Consider the following 22893-nt stretch of genomic DNA (forward strand, 5'->3'; position numbering starts at 1 on the left):
AACAAAATGGATTCAGGAAATTTAGACAAACGACAGACCACCTAATCAGATTAACCGAAACCATAATTGATAGCTTCAATAAAAAAGAATGTACTGTCGCTTGCTTCCTTGATATCGAGAAAGCATTCGACACTGTATGGCACGATGGTCTAAGGTTCCGAATGAATGAAATTGAACTACCGCGAGGAATTATTCGCTGGTTATCTAACTTTTTGGAAAATAGAAAGTGCAGAGTAAATGTTGAGGGTACATTTTCTGAGTACTTTACTCCTGAAGCTGGTGTCCCTCAGGGAGGGGTGGTTAGCCCTATACTCTTCATCATGTATGTAAATAATATGCCACTGAAGGATCCGAATCATGGATTTTCTTCACAGTTCGCTGATGATGTGGCAGTCTGGAAAAGTGCCGCAACATCAACAATTGCAGCCACAAACATTCAACCGCAACTAAATAGAATAAGTGAATACTGTCAAAAATATAGAATAAAAATAAACACAGCAAAAACACAACTTGTTGTCTTTACGAAATTGACAAAAAACAACAGCCAGAATTATATATGAATGGCACACTACTTCAGACTGCCCCATCGGCAAAATTTTTAGGTCTGACCTATGATTTAAAACTAACTTGGATCAATCATGTGAACGAAATGAAAAATAAAATCTGGCGAAGAACTAACTATGCTAGGAGTCTAACTGGTAAAAACAGTGGAGCATCTACAGATAACATACTAAAAATCTATAAAACATATATTAGATCTGTAATAGATTGTGCAGCTCGAGCATGGATAACTGTGAGCAATAAAATAATCAAAACCAAACTACAAACAATCCAAAACACACTCCTCACAACTGCATACAGAGTTCCAAGAACAATATTATCTCAGTTCATTCACAAATATTCAAACATACCAACCATACCAGATAGACTCCGACATAGTACGATAATGTACTTTAATAAGAATTGGATGAAAAACGAATTATTATGCGAACTAGACAGGTACCTCATACATGATGAAGCTAGTTCTAAATATCTCTCCCCAGTTATTCTGGGTTATTCTGCTGATAGAATAAAATAATCACTATATATGAGCCATAATACATGGACATTGCCCTGAGAAGGATCAAAATAATATTCAGTTCTACAATTATAAATACCAGTCCGGCAATAACATAAGTACGGGGAGGAGGAAGAGGTCATAGAGAACCTGACCCTCCAGGGTATGAACTTTTTCTTACCCAAACACTGACAGAGATTCGAAATCGATTTTTAAACTGTTTTGATAAATTATTACAATACATGATGAATAAAAATAATTCTAATAATTATTTCTGTTAATATGTTTTCATATAATGCTGGTTAAGAACCAATTTTATAATGCACTCAACATAGTACCGAAACACAAGATTACAATCAGTTCGTAGCTATTAACTTTATTATAAATATTTCGTTATTTTAACAAAGTTAGTGACAATAATTAACATATTTTTCAAGCTTACAACATCTATATACAGGAATTTACTTTGTAACTTGGAATGTTCCATAAAATAACACACTTTGCATCCCCTCTTCTTTACAAATTAACTTTGGTTTCACTCAGCGTCAGCTATTTTCTTAAAGTTTCCGTAACAGCCAGCTGTCAACTCTGTGTCAAACGAACCATTTCCCTCGTCAATGGCGATGTCACTTGTATGTTCATTATCAGATATAGGTGGCATTAGTAAGTTGGTTGTATCTGCTTTATTTGAAGTGACGTTCTTTTCTTTTAAATTTCGAGGCCCACAGCATGTTTGTGACTTACAGTTGTTTTCTGTGGGACAGTTTAATATACAATCTTGATGCTATAGAAGGAAACAGAATGTTTATTGAAAAAGTAAAACCTTTGAGTAACTCGCCGTGAAACAGAAATATATATTCGCTTACATCAATGAATTCAATAACTTTAATGATAAGCTAACTAAAAATTCCGAACTGACTACAGAGATAAGGTATAAAAGTTATTTCAAGGCAATTTATATTTACTGCAACAAACTAAAACTGCTTGTTTTGTTCTCCTTTATTGTTAAACTTGAACCTACATCATGGGACAACTCCGTTGTTCCCACCACTGGTATCGAACCCAATTTTAGCATTATTCTTGACTTATAACTGAGGGATAATTAAAAGTGAAGAAATTGTTTAAATTTTTCCCATTTCAAATTCTTACCATACAAGTCCATGAAATAAAATACGTAAGCATGTACAACTTTTACTTGAGTTAAATAGACAGCTTCAATCATTTACAGATAATACTGTTTTCAGAGGTCGTTCCAAAACACATAAAGTTTCAAAATGAAGGCCCACCCAGTGGCTCAACAGCAAGTCTAGGGGCTCGCAACGCTACAAATCGGGATTCGATACTCGTGATGAGCACAGCATAAACAACCTATCGTGAAATAAAAAAATAGTTGATATGCATTGACACACAGTTCATAACTACAATAAGTTATCTGCACTTCATAAAAACGAATAGCTAAATAACCGTTATATAACTGTAAAAGTTTGTTGTTTTTTATAAAAGGTAAATCTAAGTAAATATTTTATTAACATGTTTTCAAAAATTAATGATATTATACTAAAGAATATGTGTGAAGAATGTTTATCTTTTTTCGAATATTTCACCAAAGACCTTCCTGAGGAAGGATATTTATAAAACAAAATTATTCAATGATTTAGAGAAAAAAACTGTAATATTTTGAAGACAGAATTACTTAGTATTTCTTCAATGAAACAATAAGCTCTCACAGGAGTTTTTAGGACAGTAATAGATGTCGAGACCGCAGCCTAAGCTAACCTAGAATAACGCCCTAATCTGTAAAACCAGTTTCATTGAACTTGGATATATCTCCTAGTGGTGATAACAAGATAAGAAACTAGGGCAAGCGCCGGTAACCTGTAGCCCTTGGACTATCTGCTGTGTCCACCGAGAGAAATAAAAGCACTGATTTTAGCGTTGTGAATCCGAAGACTTATCGCTGTCATAAGGGAACATTTTATTATTTAGGTTAGACCGTTAGGCCATATTACGGCTCTCGAAATATTTTGGTCTTAGACAAATAACAGAAGACGGCTCTTTTTTCTTTTAAGGGTTGTCGACCCCTAAATTAGGGCTTAAGCATTCGTGGTTTTTATGGACATTTTTTTACTACTACTTTGACTATTGTTAATAAGTCTTCACAACATTCGGTACGGAGGTTCGTTAAGTCTGTGCTGAGACACATACAAATATTAAGTTTTGTGCTTGTTTTTTTTTAATCATTACTTCGCCCTATTTTGATGGATCTTCACTAAATTTGGCATGAAGATTTGTTTGGTCCATGCAGAGATACATAAAATATATGCGGTTTCGCATTTTATGTTTTGCATTTTTATGGGCGTTTTCTTGTATTTTACAATTACGTATAAGGAAACAACTTTTCATGTCCTAAGATAACCTTTCATTAGTCAAGAATTTACATAACTTCGTCTAGGAAACGGGTATTCCAGCAAGTAAATATATGTATATGTACAAAAAAGCTCTTAAAAATTGCGACAATAAATACATCTTACAATGTATTCTGATTCAATGAATTCAGCTTGAATTGTTGTTGAATGAATCCCTTGTTCGTGGAAAAATTCCTTCACTTTCCCAGCAATTTCCATGTACTCATGCGTATTACGACATAAAATGTGAGCCGAAGCAATTATTCGCTCTCCAGTCAGTTGCCAGATATGGAACTCGTGAACTGCGAGCACTCCGTCGACCTGAAAAGCAAAGAAAACAAAACATGTTTTTTACATTGGTTTTCTTCCTATCTTATATCAGTATTACATATATAGTTTAATATGTTTTCTTCATTTACTTGAAAAAAAATTAAATTGATGTTTAGTTGTAAAGAGTTTTTTATTTTGTTTTTTTTCATGATTGGTTTAACATTATTGTGTCAAATTTTCCAGACTTACGTGCTACATCATTCGAGAGTTGTTACCGTTCATTTTCGTCTTTTAGCAAATCAGTTGCCTGTAGCAATTCGACTGATATGATTTATTTTATTACCAGCAATAGATGATGACTAATATTTGTCTTCCCTATAAATCAACTATCATGACATAGATTTCTTTTATGTTATAAAACACCATACTTACTAGCACTATTGGTCCGGCATGGCCAAACGTGTTAAGGCGTGCGACTCGTAATCTGAGGGTCGCGGGTTCGCATCCCCATCGCGCCAAACATGCTCGCCCTTTCAGCCGTGGGGACGTTATAATGTTACGGTCAATCCCACTATTTGTTGGTAAAAGAGTAGCCCAAGAATTGGCGGTGGGTGGTGATGACTAGCTGCCTTCCCTCTAGTCTTACACTGCAAAATTAGAGACGGCTAACACAGATAGCCCTCGAGTAGCTTTGTGCGAAATTCCAAAACGAACATAGCACTATTTGTCACATTAACCATTCCATTTAATCCAATTTATTGGCAGTTACGTCATCTTGGTTGATGAACTAGCAGAAGTTGCATGCTGCTATTTTATTTTTTATGTATGAACCTTATGGTTCTTATGAATCTTATGGATTTCAGGTTTGGGGTAACAAATTAAAAGAGCCTGCATTTGGCTGATGTGGGCCATACACGTGGATGGAATTTACAATTTCACTTTATTTTTTTTTTACATGGGTAATTTAAAAATCTCATGAATATCAAGTGTACTGCTAAAAACGCTTATAGCTTAAAGTGACACAAAAAGTAAAAGTAGAACAATCTTCGCTCAGTTATATAAAACGCATTTATTCTCGTCATTGAAAAATTTACCTCAGAGATGATGTTCAATAAATAAGACTATAACTTACCTTCTGAAGTAGTTTTTTTTTTAAGTTATCCACTTGAATGTGTGTTGGAACTGTCTGCAGTAGAATCCTGGCGGAATCAGCCACTGGTATAACAAAAATAGCCAGTTACCAAGTGAATATTGCAGTTACTTAAAGCCAGCAGAAGAACACACGTGCATTCTCACGCAACAGAACGTTTTAAACATTTTAGGTTCATAAAGCAAAAATAAAAAAGAATTTAGCCAGTTACCAAGTGAATATTGCAGTTACTTAAAGCCAGCAGAAGAACACACGTGCATTCTCACGCAACAGAACGTTTTAAACATTTTAGGTTCATAAAGCAAAAATAAAAAAGAATTTATTTTTTCGAGCTATGTTACTCTGGCAAGACCACTTATTACAATACGTAAGTAAGCAGTAAGTTTTTATCATTTTAAGAAATATACTGAATATCTCACATTCTGAGACAATCTTTTTCTGTGATACCACATAAAGTACCAACATTCACTGCATTGTGAGCTGACGTTCTGTTATTTCATTTAAAAATATATAGGTGGAATGATTCATAATCAGTTCTTTTTAAATATCGTGCGGCCTGGTATGGCCAGGTGGGTTGAGGTGTTCGACTCGTAACCTGAGGATCGCGGGTTCGAATCCTCGTCACACCAAACATGCTCACCCTTTCAGCCGTGGGGGCGTTATAATTTGACTGTGTAGTTCACTATTCGTTGGTAAAAAGAGTAGCCAAAGAGTAGCCTTCTCTCTGGTCTTATACCGCTAACTTTGGGACGGCTAGAGCAGATACCCCTTGTATAGCTTTGCGCGGAAATTCCAAAACAAACAAATATCGTGCGTTAGGTTTTCTTGGAGCATGAACTGTTTCCAAGGTAAGACTATATATGTTTGACGAGCACTTAATAATACCTTCTTAAATATAAGATGCACATTTATAAAGGTAATCAAAATTACAATGTTTGATATTTTTACGCTTTAGAGTATAAACTCATCTAATAACTATCAGTAGAGAAAAAGTATTCACTTTTTGAAGTCGTTAAAACCGTATTAAGCCTCACGGAAAAATAATAATTTTAGTTATTTTAAAAGCTTTTATTCGTGTTTCTACTTCTTGTATGTAATTGATCAAAATAATATCATTGAATGACTAATGTTATGTAGCTACTACTGTTAGTCTTAACAACAAAATATATACTGAATCAAGTTTGCTGTGGTTGTTATTTAAAATCTAACAATATTATGAGTAGTTAAAAATTAATATTACTAAATAATGGCAACATATTGTGATTAATTAGTCAAAAGGAAAAATATTCACAGTTTACATAATATGTTCCATGAGTAACACGTAGATTACATTCTGTTGTCAGAATGAGGTGTAGACAAGGTATTAATAAGCAAAATCATTGTTTTTGATACTCACACAAGGGACATGTTGACGCCATGATGAGGCACACCATAATAACACTAAAAGAGAAAGCCAAAGTAAACAATTTTATCATTTATGTAATCTTAAAGAATTATTTAAAATACGAATATTTTCCAATTTACGTTTTATTAAACCTTATCTCCTAAAGAAATAAACAAAACTAACTAAGAAAACGGATAACAAATGCAAATTTAACTTTTATGCGACACACGCGCGAAGTGAGAATTATGATAAACATGTAGCAGAAAAACAAAACGTGTATAACAACCGCATTCGAAAGACTGATGGTTACTTTGTTTTTTGACAAAAGAATCTTTATATGTAGCTCTTTATGACCAGTGCTGTTTTATTTTATCATACGTTATAATTAGCTCATAAGGTTTAGGCTATAATTCTTCCCGTTCGGGAGTTCTTAGTATTCTGAAACATGGCTGCCACATTCACTTTATTACTTTATGATGCTTACTCATAACTGCTATAACTTAAGTTATAGCCTTATCTGAGTACCTACTTATCATTACTGAATGTGTCACAGATTGTGTGACTCCCAATATCATTGTAAAGTGTTGCTAAAATAGAGAACTCGAAAAGACTAAAGAACCAATCTTTCTCTTTTAATTTCTTATACTAGTCAAAAGTGTGATGTGTGACGTTTTTGCAATAACGTAATTTGAATAAAGGTATTTTAAGATCACTTGGAAATCGGCTACCACTAAGGGCGGTAGTGCTTAGTATAAGTTTAAAAAATTATAATTCCAGTGTAAACAATGTTATCTTTATCCCTTGAAGTTAGCTTTCTTATAGAAATATGACGTTCCTTTAGAAAGTTTAAGTACAGGATAAGACAGAAAATATCAGCCAGTAATAGATGCATATTAGATTACTGGAACATGTAGAATATTCAATGATTTGTACACTTTATAATCGCTGTATTTAGGGAGCGAACCTCTTTATTACGTATGAAATCAAAGAGTAAAGAAAAAATCAATACACATGATATTAAATTTCATTACTACATCAATAGAGTGCACTGATTTTCAGTAATAGGAATAAAGCGCCAGAAAACAAGTAATAAAAACATTTGTAAATTTAAAATTATGTGAAGACGACGGTGCCAAAAATAGTACAGACGTAAATGTAGTAACCATACATTTTTCATGCTATTTCATTAATGTAGATTCCTCAGCATTAAGTCATGAAAAGTCAAGATTATGACCAATGATAAATATCTATTTTAGCTAATTTTATAGTAAAATATCAAAATTTGAGGTCATTCCACAAGTGTAATGAAGAAATTGAGAAAAACTGATACGGTATTAACACTATATATTACCAATGAATTATAAAAATAAAATAAATGTTCAATTATTAACATACTTCAAGGTAATTGTTTAAAAATAAGACGAACAAGTAATAAAAGTGTTTATTTTCTTTTGTGTGTGTTTTTTTGCAAATATTAAGCATGATGTAGGGATGGCAATGGGTGGGAAAAGTACAAAAACACGGTAGGGACACATATACAAAATACTACAAAAATAACTACATGATTTTCAAAAAATAACTTTTATATGTGGCTAAATTAAATTTTGAATTTCTGTCAGTTACATAAATTCATTGACAAATAACCATAAGATTGTCTCAATATTTACTGGCTATTTATGCAGAGATGTTTGTATTTGCCCCTCGCTAGTACAGCGGTATGTCTCCGGATTTACAACGCTAAAATCAGGGGTTTGATTCCCCTCGGTGGCCTCCGCAGCTAGCCCGATGTGGCTTTGCTATAAGAAAACTCACATTTTTGTATTGTTTTGTGTAATCATCCCTATCTTGTTAACTTTGAAAAAAAATGTTTTTACTTGTCGAATTTATATAATGAAGCTCGTAGATCGATAGAGGATATAATCTAATTTAACCTGAGATGTGATTTATGGTACCACATTTGGAAATTTCGTGATTACATTGTGATGTTTTAGGTCCCCAAAAGTGAATTAAAATACTCAAACAGTCATCGATGTTTAGTACACAATTAGAATAACGTTTTTAATGATGTTCTAAAAGCATTAATTAATTGGATATTGTACTAATATTTACACAAGTACCTTGAATTCTCACCTTTTAATAAAAAAACAAATCCCATTTTCTGAAATTTTTGGCGATCACTACAACTTGTTTGCTTAAAAATATAAGTTAATTTGAAATTACTTACAAGTGCGTTTGGAAATTAAACCTTAATTCGGAAAAACAACATATATTTCTGAGTTAAAACTAGAATGAAGCGTCCAAAGCAAACTTTATTGACCGTGGCACAACGGTGTGTTTGCGGACTCACAACGCTAGAATCCAGGTTTCGATGCCATGGTGGGCAAAGCACAGATAGTCCATTGTGTAATTTATGCTTGACTTCAAAACAAACAAACAATACTTCTGACTTATTTCGTAATTTGCAAACAAAGTGTGCTTGTTTAGGGATAAATGACGCAAAGAAAAGCATTAGCATTGTAATCCGTTACCTTAATGCTGGGTCAACATAAAATCGATATTCCCATGATGTCAGCCAAATTATCAAGGCACTAATGATTACAATCACAGATCCAAGGGCGTCAGTCAACACGTGAAGAAAAACTCCTTTCATATTCATCTGACTACTACTGTCTAAAAAGATAGGAAATAAAAGTTAGTTTTATTATAAATCCGTGAATTCCTGTGTTTATATAAAGTAATTTCGTATCATCTGGCTACAACTGTCTTGAAAGATAAGAAATGAAAGGCTAGTTTTATTATGGTACTACTAAATATCTTTGCTTATATAAAGTATTTTTATATCATCTGGCTACAACTGCTTAGAATGGTAGGAACTAAAGGTTAATTTTATTATAAATCCGTTGAATTTCTGTGTTCATACAAAGTGATTTCATATCATCTGGCTACAACTGTCTTGAAAGATAAGAAATGTAAGGCTAGTTTTATTATGATACTACTAAATATCTTTACTTATATAAAGTGTCTTCGTATCATCGATAGAAAGTTTCAATTTCGGAACTACCCAATGAAACAGTCAAAAATATCAATTTTTGTTTGGTGATAGTGCAATCTTGAGTTTTTTTAAATGAAAGAGTCATAGCTATCAAATTTACTCTGTGATAATGCAATCCTAAGTTTATCAAAGCAACTGGTATACTAGATGAAAAATTAGGCTTAGTACTTTATCGTTTATAATGCTAACAATATAATTAATAATACTGAGATAATATTACTCTATGCCCATCAATGGCATTGAGATAATCTTTGGATATTGCAAGGACCCGTGTAGAATTGTTTAATTTCATTACAGGTAAGGATTTTTTTTATATAGACAGAGTTTTCGTGTAATATACAGTTATTCAGGTTTTATGTAGGTATGCGCTTAGCGACTAAAACAAAACGAACAAGCATCAATATTTAATTGGACACCTCAAATAAAGAAATTAAATGAAAAATAACAGTAGTTATAATAAACGCTATTTAGTTATATTTGTATATCACTCATTTTGATTTCAGCAGTGTTTCGGCTTCGGAAACAGATGTAAAGATTTTAAAAGACCTTTGATCATTCGACCATAATGATGCAATAGCAACAGCATCATTTCCTGAAGCAAATAAATAACATGAAGCCATAGACAAAGCAGAAAAAGACATTCCAGAAATTCTAAAATAAGTTAAACAGTATCTTGAAGATTATTCTGGCGAGACTACTTTTAAAATTATCTATGAACTACCACCCTAACTATCATGGGGTGAACTTAGTAAACAACCGAGTCTTCTGAATAGCAGTAAATACTCGTGTTGATTTTAGTTTCAATCCAGCATTGGGGAATATTGGAGCAAAATGCTAGTGATATCACAGACAGCACTAGGAATGCCAAGTAGAAAATATCAAGACCCTGAGGTACCAGTTTGTAAATCTTTATGATGCTTTGGTAGCAATGTACAGAGAAGTTAGTAATCTAAAGGCTAAAAACGAATTAAATGACATAACATGTTTCATGTTTTTTTAACATTTCAGCTTGTCTAGTTTGGTATTCTCCTTAGAATCAACCAAGTTAGTAAGAGCACTCAAAGGTAAGCTTCATTTTGCACTTACTCTGTCGAATAATGCTGTATATTTTTAAACAACTAATCTCAGACCTCAGCTCTCGAACGAACAAGTTGTCTTTCATTTGGAGGCCCTGTTCATTGTTGGCTCTTGTTAAAGTTTTAAACCAACTAGAGGCTTGAGATTAGTTATGTAGGATAAGTAAGTATCTACTTCTTGTTTTATGAAGTGTAGTCGTCTGATGGGTGAAGTAGATTTATTGGAACAATATCAGGAAATGTACAATTTAGAACAATGAAGTTGACTAAATCATTGTGTATATTCCTCAGTGGCTCAGTACCTTCATAAGTTCAGAAATTTATCATTGCTTCTCAGACATGTGCTCAGCCAAGTTACAGAAATGAGTTAAATCTTTAGTAGCTATCCTGATAAATCATGAATTAAATTAGTTTCATTAGTTAGCTCACTAATTTGTGTCCCTGGTTAGTATGTGTAAATATTTTCTTAATTTTCATTACGAAGTATACAGAGACTAGTAATTTACATGTGTTATTTTGAGTATTTAAAGTTCTTTGTTTATGGTAAAGTTACTGAAACTGTCTGCTCCTGTCTCTTATTTTGAACTGCCGATCAGAGGCAACTCCCCCTACACACACATAAACACACAGTTGTTGGGTTACTCTACCAACGAATAGTGGAATTGAACGTAACTTTATAATAACCTTACGGATGAGAAGTTGAGCATGTATGGCTCCGGTTTCGAAACCACGACCAACAAATTGCGAGTCGAGCACCGTAACTACCAGGTCCACTAAATTTGAACAATATGACTGGCTCAGCTCCGACGATGCGTATATTTATTATTACTCTGTGAAGAAATAAATGACGCTATACGCACGCTTTCTTTCTGCCTCAAAAACCGAGTTTCCAATAAGTATCAGACAGGCAAACCCGCAGTTAATAGCAGATCAATAAAAAATGGTCGTATTTTATAGTTGATAAGTTGACTGAGTTTTAATTTACGTGATAAATAAAGAGATTGGACACTTTAAATAACAATAAGAACGGTCGTTAGCTGGACACAGCATACGAATTAGCATGTACGCCTACGCAGACAAGTTGACAGTCGCCTTCACTGGTTCATAACTAGCTCACCAGCCTTTGTCCCTCATGATGAATCTCTACTGAACTGATTACGAAAGACAAGTAGAACTAATCAAAGAAAGTGTGCTTGTATTTCAAACATCAGTTTGTTTTTGTCGTCCAGTGGACTAAATCACCTCGTAACCTCTGTTCCCTGAAAGCATTAGCCAGGCATCAGTTTTAGTTGACGTCACAGCTCAGCCAGCAGAGGATATTCCAAACTTAAAGTACTCTGAAATATCCTAGTGGGCAGAAAACGTCTCCTAATAAAATAACAAAGGATTGAGGTGGCTAAAATAACGTAATATTAGAACCTTGGACCACGTGCTGTCGCTACGACAAGTCAGAAACTAGATAATCAATATTCGAGAAACAATCTGTTACTATAGAATGTAGAAAACTCGTGATATAGCCGTATATCACAGTGTTACGTTTTGGACTTGGGTACAGGAATGAAAATAACAACAATCAATATACAAGTACGTTTAATTCAACATACGCGACGATACGAGCCCATCAACAATCACTTAGGTTACACAATGAAAGGAGAAATATATATAATTGTAAATTTGCGCTAACCCAAGGATAATCAATGAATTTTTTGTGACCCCACTTCTTATCTGTATCACTGATAGGCTAGTACGTAAGATCATATGGATATCATATAAACACGATGATTACGTGTAAACTTCGGTAAAGTATTCACGTAGAAGAATAAACAACATATCGGAATATGAACACATTCATAAATGAAATATACTTAGTCATTAGATAAATGAATTGAAATAGAATATTACATCAAACGATTGAAAATTGCAAAGAGAAGAAATCAAGTAATAATGTGTCGAACAGGTTTTGATAAACAGGAAAGTACCTTAATGACATATGTTATTTCATTTTGCACGGTAATAATGTCTAAACTTTCTAATTGGAAAGGCTTATCCATTTAATTACGTATTATTGTAAGATACGGACGAGCCATACCTGTTTTACGCTTCCTAAACAGGCTCCATGATGCATCAACACTTGTAAAGTGAAAATTTAAAGACAAATTGCTGTTGAATTTGTGGATACAATTAAATATTATGTTTTAATTTAAATCATCGAGGTAACGTTTACAGGAGCAGCTCTGTATTTTCTGATGAATAAAAGTTATATTTACCGAAGTTTTGCACGTTTTTAGAGACCACGATCGGGCATTTAATTTTTTTACACTGTCTATCTGCATTTCATGTTTATTTCTTATCTTGTTTTTGAAGAGATAGGGCAAGGGTATAACCTCGAAATTGTTTGTGAATTTGATTGTAGTTAAGCTTAAAACTGTACAATGGGCTATTTGTTCTGCGCCCGCCAGGGGCATTGAAACTCGGTTTCTAGCGTTGTAAGTCCGCAGACATACCGCTGTGTCATTGGGAGGAATGTTTGTCCAATACGCGAATATTACGATCGCTGTACTATAGATAATGTTCACGTGAGAAACTTGATGCGCTGGAATTGTCATGCTGCTATGAACTGACCTATCACGGCGCTGAAGAAATATCGAAGTAACCACAGAACCAATTACGTATAAATAAACTTCAACAAATTATCTATTTTGAAAATATGCATAGACTGGGAAGGATACGTAACAGCCCTCTTCAATGGAAAATAATTTTACACTCAAGTCACGAAGGTTAGAATTTCCAAGATAGTGATATAGCTTGTACTTAATGGCAATGGAAAACAAAGGAATATGGGTCATCTTGGAGTACAAGGAGCATCTTTAAAGAGACTTAAAACAAATCTTACCCTAGCCGTGGTAAACAAAGTATGACATAGTAGGTTTGACATCTTTAACAGACTACAACTGCCTGTTAAAATAAAAGGAGACGAAGTTTCAGCTTTCAACGATTGTAGTCAGTTAGGGTTCTCAAACATAATATTCTACTTTGTATAAACTTCTACTGAAACAGCGTCTTGTAACAGGTGAGAATCCACAACCACAAAGGTTAATGGCAAAAGCGACACGTTTCTTCCACGAGATTTCATTCGTTCAACCGTCGTATATGTCAATAAGCTGAAGAATAAACGGATATTTCTGGTACTCTTTATCAATACATTCCAACTAAAGTCACTGTAAGTAGCATCTATGGACGGGTCGGCATGGCCAGATGAGTTAAGACATTCGACTCGTAATCTGAGGGTGGCGGGTTCGAATCCTCGTCGAACATGCTCGCCCTTTCAGCCGTGGGGGCGTTATAATGTGATGGTCAATCCCACTATTCGTTGTGGGTGGTGATGACAAGCTGCCTTCCCTCTAGTCTTACACTGCTAAATTAGGGACGGCTAGCGCAAATAGTCCTCGTGTAGCTTTGCGCGAAAGTAAAAAACAACAACAAACAAACAAACAAACATCTATGGATTTCAGCGCTGGGAAACAGCCGTCTTTGTACACTTTATAGATTGTGCATAAAGGAGTGGTGTGCTTTGGACGTGACAACCTTACGACCGAGCTTTCTTTAAAGTAAATGATGTGCTCAATCTCTTTACAACGCACTCTAATTTAAAAAGTTGAGATGGTTAGTTATCACAAAATATATTTATTTGCTACTTGCAATATCTAAAACTAGAGAAGAACGCTTGCTGAAGGTGTCTGATTAACCCTTAAACAGCGGGAATGTTGTAGGTACCAGCATCAATTGATGATGGCCGTCATTTAAGGGCTAATATTAAAATCCACAAAAGTATTTATAATGGGCTGGTCTATTTGCACTAGTCACACTTTATGCACTTTACGGTTGTTTAACCAGCACACACACATATACGTATAATGGTTTATTTGTTTGTTTATGACTTTCGCGTAAAGCTACACGAGGGATATAGGGGATTAGCCGTCCCTAATTTAGCGGTATAACGCTGGAGGAAACGCAGCTACTCATAACGACCCACCGCCAACTCTTGGGCTATTTTTTTCATCTACCAATAGTGGGATTCACCGTATCTTTACAATGTTCCCACAACTGAGAGGGCGAGCATGTTTAGAGTAATGGAGATTCGAAGCCCCCAGTGGCTCAGCGGTATGTTTGCGGACTTACACCGCTAAAAACCGGGTTTTGATACCCGTGGTGGGCAAAGCACAGATAGCCCATTGTGTAGCTTTGTGCTTAATTCCAATACAACTACTACAACAACAACAGGAGATTCGAAACCGCCACCCTCAGATTACATTTCTAGCGCCCTGCCGGGCACGTATAATGGAAACTTTTTTTTTGTAAGTTCAGTTTATAAGGCCTTAATGAAATATTATTTACTACTAGCAATCATTTTAGTGAAATAAACGTTACACTTTAATGTAAATTATAACGTTAAGGTCGGTCAGTCAGTTTTGTGTCTGTTCGAAAGTTTACACTTCTCTTACATTTACGGTTTTCTAACATCGTTTGAACCTCACAAGATAACATCTAATTTCCATTATATTATAAATTTCTTTGGAATGACTGAAGATGATAAAAATAATTTAATTTTAGTTAAAGTACTTAAGTTTCATACAATTATAGATTTAATATTTATAAAGGGTAGTTAAAATTAGACACTATAATATGGTGAAGATGATTTAATATCTGTAAAGGCTGTTTCAAATTATACACCAAAGTATGGTGACAACTGAAAAACTTGCCGTAAAAATTAGGTATCGAAACACAGTACAGCTTGTTAGTTTGTACTTAACAAAATATCAACCAACTGCGAAAACTAACACACTTTATAAATAAGTTTGTTACTCATAAGTAAAACATAATTTTGTACAGTATAAATATATTATACACATTTTCTGAAATTCATATGATAGCTGAAGATTAAAAGAATTCGATATAAAACATACATAGATCATTGATCCAGTATTTACCCAATTTCTTCTTAGGCTTCTGAGCTCCATCCACAGCAGGTGTGTTTATGTCTATGCTGAAAATAGCTTCGTTTCCTGGTGTGCCGTTTTCTTTCAGATGCTCTTTACTAGAGGACTTGGTGTGTTTTTTGTCATCATTATGACCACTGTGACTGTGACCGTGCTCTTACGATGTTAGAAAGAAAAATGTCAGGTTAAACAAGTACACCCTAAGACAATACAGGTCTATTTTGATTGTGTACGTTATAAGCAAAGCATCTGGGTCATCTTTAACATTTTCATCTGGATCGTCTTAAAAATGGAGTAATCTAACTGTCCGCGTATAAAGATATTAAATTATACATAAGGTTATTTAACTGATGGTTAATCTTTAATATTTTGATGCTCTGTATACCTATTTGAATTAGTCTGAGACTAATGGAAGATAAGCAGAAAGTAAAAGAGGTAAGAAAGGAACTATAATGATCATTAAGAAACTGATAAAACTCACCATGGAAGAGGAACAAGCCAATGATATTTACAAGTAACCCGAAACCACCCACGTACAGGATCAAGACAGGATCAAAAATTTCTTCTGGTTCAAAGAAACGTTTCAAAGCTTCCACAAAAATGGAAAAGCAAAGAGCTATAAGAAAAACAGCATTCACTAACGCTCCCAAAACTTCGGACCTGGCCCAGCCAAAAGTGTTCTTCGACCACTGTTTGGGTGACATCTGAAAACCACATAGTAGTACATGAACTTAGGGACTTGTAAACTCAAACATATTAATTTAGAGAGCCAATCCTCTCTGACTTTTCAAAAAAGTCTGTAAGGAATATATACTAAATGAATTTTTAACGATATTATATAAGACTCAAGTATAAGTTACTTTCTCGGAACAAGTTTACGTCGTCTGGAATCGCTACTGTGACGGAGACTGAAAACATCTTTGAACAATACATAACGACACAGGAGTTTTTAGAAATAACAACACAGAAAACATGAAGACTTAATTCTAAAGGTGAATTATAATGTAGTAAGGCCTCAAATTTATGAGAAGATGGACCACCAATAAGACCCTGAACTAGTCTGTTATTTCTTGGTAGGTATTTGGCTTAAATTATTATTTCGCTCCCCGAAGGGAGTCGAAAAATAACCCAGGGTGGTAATAAATTCTTGTTTCTCTTAACCCCACACGCGGCTAGAGTTAATTTAGCACATAATTTAAAGCTTATTAAGTGAACTGGAGTAACACCTATTTATTAAACGGGAGTGATGGAAGTAAGTTACCTTCTAATATTGACATTTTTATTATCTCTTTGATCACGTGTACACAAGCTGCTTCCAAGAGATGCTTGGTCAATTTCACACATCTAAATCAGCTTCAGAATAAAGCAGACACACATGCTATTCCATATGAAGACTTATTGGTCAATTCGCTTATTAATTTCTGTTTGATTCGACTTTTGAAAACAGTGAGAAACTCTCATCATCGCACACTAGACGACTTATGGAAACTTGCATGTAGGTGTGATTACTTTGGAAATGACAACCTTATGACGGAAAAATTTTACAATGGAAACTACATTGCAGGGCTATTTTCTATATGGACGTTCAACAGAAACAGCATGACTGGACATGGCGACGTAGTAAGGTTCCAAATACGATTTCATATAACGTATTAAATCTCTATAAAGTTACTGTTTTGCTTTCTGAAGGATAGTAAGTAAAAAAAAATCAGTTTGTCGTGTTTGTTTAGAAGTAAGTTAGTTAGTTAGTTAGTTATCACCATTAGATTCCATCAAGGAACATAGGGCCGCAATCGCTTGCGGATTCTTCAACAGGTATTTAAGTGAGTAGGTTGTTAGCCCACTGCACCGAGCCGTCCCTAATTTAGTCGTGTAAGACTTGAGGGAAGGCAGCTAGTCATCATCACCCACCGCCAACTCTTGGGCTTCTCTTTTACCAACGAATAGTGGGATTGACTTAGAATTAAGTACAAAAGTACACTATGGGTTATCTGTGCTCTGCCCACCACGAGTATCAAAACCCAGTTTTTAGCGATGTGAGTTCACAGACATACTGCTAAGCCACTGAAGGGCCACTTTGTCATTATTACTTTTGTTAATCTATGAATATATGTTAAATTTCGTTTCTTTAAATATGATACTTGAGTGCTTGATATGTTAGGAAACATAAAACTAATGGCCTCATACTGGGCCATAAGTTTGGTTCTATATATAGTTTGGTTCTATATGAAGTCATAGAAGCGACATTTTTTCAAACTTAGCTGAAGTCACAACTGTGACTCTATATAAACTAATTTAGATTGAATCTGCCAAAAGAAATTCTAACTGAAGTACTACTGAGCTAACAGGTTGCTAACCCCTACTAATTTTGTTTTGAAGCAAAGCCGCATTTGGTTGTGTGCTGTCCACTGCCTGGAATCGAACCCCAAATTATACGCCCCTAAATTTACCGCTGTCCCACTGGGAGGACTCACATTGAATTATTAGATCACAAATGCTGTGATACCCACGACCTCACATTATAGGTTTAATCAAGGGTCCCCAGATTTTCAGACCCTGAAGCTCAGTTTATTTAATCAAATAATAGGTCAAGAACTACGAATGTTCGAATTCCTTTTGTTTTCAACTTCACCAAACTAAAAGGTAGAAAAAAAAACAGAAGAATGTTCAGCCGTTATTTATCTAAATAATTTATTTAATATTCGATACTCACCTTTATTGACAGAAATGCTATGACAAGAGCAATGACATCAGAGAGCATATGAAAAGAATCGGCTATTAAAGCTGTCGAATTTGTTAAGTAGCCTACAATGATTTCAACTAGGAAATAACTGCCTGTTAATGAAAGCATGCCAATTAACCGACATTTTTTCCCAGTGTATCTTCCCATTCTTTAATAGACAAATATTTACAACTAGATGAGTATTACCTGGTTTTTCACACGGTTGGGCAACAATTAAATATTTTCAAACTAACAATCGTTTTATTGTTGTAGTTGCTATTGTTTGATAAAAGCGAGGTTTTTTTTTAGTTCCTTGTTTCAGGCTTTGCAACCCAAATAACAAACTTTGTTTTTGTAACTTTTTCAAATGAAGATCTATTTCAGACTAAAACTTTGACGAATACGACGACAGCGCCACCCAGAACAAAACTGAAAAGAAAAAAAAAGAGGAAAATGTAATGATAAATATTTAGTGGAAAAGAACTTTATACAAATATGGTGTTTACTTAGTTGTGCTGTATTCTTGTACTTAGTAGAGCTTAATCAGGATACTTAACATTTTTCAACCCTGAAGATTACCATAATAATTAAAAGAAGGTGAAGGTAAATGCAGAACCAGCCGTAGATATATATATACATTCTGTACAAATATATACTTGATATCAGAGATACTAAGTACCGCAATAAACATTTTATATATATTCAAATATTTAATTTACCTACACCTTTAAGTTTGAGTTATCTCGTTTAATTATTTTATCCTAAACGTCTATTTGTGTTGTGGGCCTGGCATGGCCAAGCGCGTAAGGCGTGCGACTCGTAATCCAAGGGTCGCAGGTTCGCGCCCGCGTCGCGCTAAACATGCTCGCCCTCCCATCCGTGGGGGCGTATAATGTTACGGTCAATCCCACTATTCGTTGGTAAAAGAGTAGCCCAAGAGTTGGCGGTGGGTGGTGATGACTAGCTGCCTTCCCTCTAGTCTTACACTGCTAAATTAGGGACGGCTAGCACAGATAGCCCTCGAATAGCTTTGTGCGAAATTCCAAAAACAAAATCAAACTCTTTGTGTTATTCTAAAATTGGCTAAAAGTTCTTAGCGCCATCTTAACTGTATTAAGTAACGATATAAGACGTTTGGCAATTAACGTCTTCTTTTAATCTGTTTATCTCTTGATGGCAGAGCTCACATGAATGAATTAAAATTATAATTTCAATCAAGTGTTGCTAAAGAAATGCTCATTAAAAATAGCACAAGACATGACTTATGTGATAACAATATTTAAGCTCATTAGACGAATCATAAATATGTAACGTCTTTTTGTAATAAACTATGTAACGTTGTTATTTCATCACGGAGTTTAACACGCTTCACATGAACAATTAATACAGTGTGGTGTCGCTACAGACATGAGACTCATCACATTTATTCACTGGTGGGAAAGCAATATGTCAACGGACTTACAGCATTAAAATCCAGTGTTCGATTTCCCTGGCAGATAGCCCAGCGTAGCTTTGCTCTAAAATAAACAAACAATTATGACACTTTGTTTGAATAGTTTTATGTTTCTAAGAAAGTGTGGTGTCGTCTTAGATTGTGAGTTAGAACATTAGAATCCAGAACACGCTGATTTAAGGCTTATAGAACTGTCTTTAAGGTGTTTATACTTTTAATACAGTGTTGTGCCACCAAAAATATGATCCTTATATGGGCTAGACTATTACAATGTTGTATTGCCCAAAATACGAACTTTGTATGTACTAATATAGTGTTATACAAACAAAAATACCAGACTTATATACTAGTAGTGTCATTGTTTTGAAGTGCCCTACCTGTAACGCTAAAACACTGTTAACAGTATAGTGTATATATGACTCGTGTATTTGTTTTAACAGTACTGTATTAGCACACACACTTCAGAAACATGACACTGCTAGGCACCACGTCTCGACAGATTTTATTTGATTTATGTAACAATATAATTTAGATACGTAATTATACAATTAAAGTATTATCGTCGACTCTTCCAAAATTTCGAGCTAAGTATCATATTTTTGAAATAAGTTTGAAACAGTTTTTTTCCACTGGACAGCAGGTGTTAAGAAACACGTCTGTAGAATATTTTTTTAAAAAATAACGTACTCGCCGTAGTCACGTAATTGTTTTGAAAGTAAATCTTTTGTTACAATTATACCCAAATAAGCGCCCGTATTTTACTTCTGCATTTAAACTATCATAATATTGTTTATTGAATGGCATAATTATTATTTTTACCTCCATTTTCTCACTAAACATCGTTACCTATAAGTAGCTTTAGAAATTAAAAAAGCCGGTCTAAAAATATTTGCTGCTATAAAATGATTAGTGCCATTAGATGTATGAATTAGTTACATAATAAAATGCAAGCTGTTATTTTTTTATTCCAAGCATTTAAGCTAGGCTGCTAAGCCTAGGCCTGTAACGGCTTTAAATTACGATCTCGTTTCACATTTAATGACTGCCGGTGTTTATATGTAAGCATAGGAAGAATTTTGCGTTCGCCAGTACTTTATTTAAACAGCATTCTATGTTAGGTAGTGTAACATAAAAAAATATTGTGTATGGCATAACAATCGCTGCTATTATGGGCTTAAGCGTGTTTTAATACCTTATCCTTGTTGCTAGATTTTGATGAGAAATCCTAATGGCAGTCAAATCAATCTAAGATTTTTCTGCCAAAAGCTTAAAGAAAAATACAAACAGTTTTTACAACTCTCATTTTTAGTGAAGAATTTTTAAAAATTCGACGTTTTTTTCATCTTGAAAATCACAGCGAAAAGTTTGTTTTTTATATATTCAAACAAAGCTACCTAAGACCATCTGTTTTAGCTGTCCTTAATTTTGAACTGATAAACAGATAGTCAATAGCACCCACCGACAACTCTCGGGCTATTCTTGTCTGTCTGAAGAAATATAATTTGACCGTCAATGTTTTAACATGCCTAGTCCACAAACAGCAAAGTTCGATTTGTTTGTATGAATATACTTTGTTTTTTGTTAAGCTCAAAGCTTAATGGGCTATCTGTACACTCACCACCATGTGTATAGAAACCTGACTTTTAGAGTTATAAGCCCATAGAATTATCACTCGGACATCGGGGATTCTGTAGAGGTAAGGGGACACGAACACTGAATCCATAGATTCAGAGTCCAGTATGCTAATCACTGGGCTAACTTGAACCCAGGGAATCAGTCTTATATAATTTTCCTACTGTCAATTCAGTAACAGTTGTATAGACAATACAAATAACTAATTTGTATTCTCTTGTCGAAATATTTAGAATATTTGAAGACACTAAAACTTGATAAATCGAAGTATTTGCAAACATATATAACTATATAAAATGTTATACAACAAGATAGGTAAAAGAACTGAAAAAAAATTATTTAGTTTGTGTGTTTCTTTGTTTTATCTCAAAGTTATACAAGGGGCTATCTGCGCTGTGTCTGCTGGAGGAATAGAACGCTGCAATGTAGCATTCTAAGTCTGTAAACTAATCACTGACTGAACAAGAACTCATATATATCTAATATGAGACGATAGTATACGATTTGTTTTCATGAACTTATTACAACTGAAGATAGTTTTGGTTGATTGTTAGTTTTGGGCTATCAGCTGTGTCTGCCGCGAGAAAACGAACCCCGGTTGAATTGAAGAAACAGGATGTGGTTTACTGATACATTAAAATAATTTCCAATAATATGAAAGGTAGTCCCAGTTATTCTAATAATTAAGGCAAGAATGCTGGAAATTGGGAATGCGATACTCGCGTTGGACACAATACAGATAACCCTTCGTTTAACAAAAAACAACAACAACTAGTTATGGTATAGCCTTTGTTAAAACAAAAAAAGGAGAACTGAACTGGTAAAGCGGTGTTTTCATTTAAGTAAATTTTTAAAAATAAAATATTAAAGTATATTTGTGAACAAAATATGGAATTACTCACGTGAAGATTATTCAACAACTTTTAATATTTGTCCTGCATATATCAGGCTTCCTTTACTGAGCTACCTAAATATTGTGACTGTGCACACAAATCTCTGTCCAAAGGGCTGTCTTATCAAATGAATAATAGAATTCGAGGTCTTTCACTTCTATTAACCTGTGAAATCAAATTTTTGCACACGTTCCTAATCTTATAACACAACTGCGTGACTATTAACAGAAAATAATAATACTTATATTTACTGATGGGGATTACAGCATTCTTCGGTGACGTACTTTTATCCTGAATATATATATTTTTTAATTTTTCTAAGATAAAGATATCTGTTTGTTGTTTTCACTCTTCCTTTCGAAGTAAATGAATATTTCTCAAAGTAGGATTTTTATTCAAGTCATTAGTAAAATTCAATAGAGGTTTTTTATATATATAAACACATTTTTTCATAACACGTGAAAGCATGGAAAAACGGTGTGGAACGTCCTTTAAAATCTCTTCCACGAACATTAATGTATATACAACTTTATGAAAGTAGATATGACGTTTTGTGTTATTTCACAGACATCAACGCAGCAAATAAAACATACAGCTTTATGAAGGTAAATGTTAAGTTTTGTGAGAGCTCTTTGATGAGGAGGAAAACTGTCTTGTTACTCAGTAGTATTTCAAAATCCCAGTACATATATATATCGACATAATTGTGTTTAGAGACATATAAACAGGATGTGTCCATTATTGCCTTTCGTTGATCTCTTTGTTAAGTTATAAGATCAACTTCCTGATTGGCCAGTTTCTT

The 22893-nt window shown here is 34.2% G+C and overlaps 1 protein-coding gene across 3 annotated transcripts; it reads right to left on the reverse strand.

Moving 5' to 3' along the window:
* Nucleotides 1-1417: 1417 nt before the first annotated feature.
* LOC143239757 (uncharacterized) lies at nt 1418-22258 on the reverse strand. Of its 3 annotated transcripts, XM_076481219.1 has the most exons (10): nt 22101-22258; nt 18105-18542; nt 15873-16095; nt 15383-15547; nt 8795-8936; nt 6279-6322; nt 4865-4947; nt 3589-3783; nt 2344-2425; nt 1652-1841 (listed from the first exon to the last, which is right to left on the reverse strand). In XM_076481219.1, exons 2-10 carry the CDS (start codon nt 18279-18281, stop codon nt 1798-1800), a joined length of 1155 nt encoding a protein of 384 aa, XP_076337334.1. In that variant the 5' UTR covers nt 18282-18542; nt 22101-22258; the 3' UTR covers nt 1652-1797. The 3 variants fall into 3 exon arrangements, with proteins under 3 accessions (XP_076337335.1, XP_076337333.1, XP_076337334.1); XM_076481220.1 differs by lacking the exon at nt 2344-2425 and having other exon boundaries at nt 1418-1841; nt 18321-18542; XM_076481218.1 differs by lacking the exon at nt 2344-2425 and having other exon boundaries at nt 1418-1841.
* Nucleotides 22259-22893: the final 635 nt, after the last annotated feature.

Source organism: Tachypleus tridentatus, chromosome 13, assembly GCF_004210375.1.
Source record: "Tachypleus tridentatus isolate NWPU-2018 chromosome 13, ASM421037v1, whole genome shotgun sequence".
NCBI lineage: Eukaryota > Metazoa > Arthropoda > Merostomata > Xiphosura > Limulidae > Tachypleus > Tachypleus tridentatus.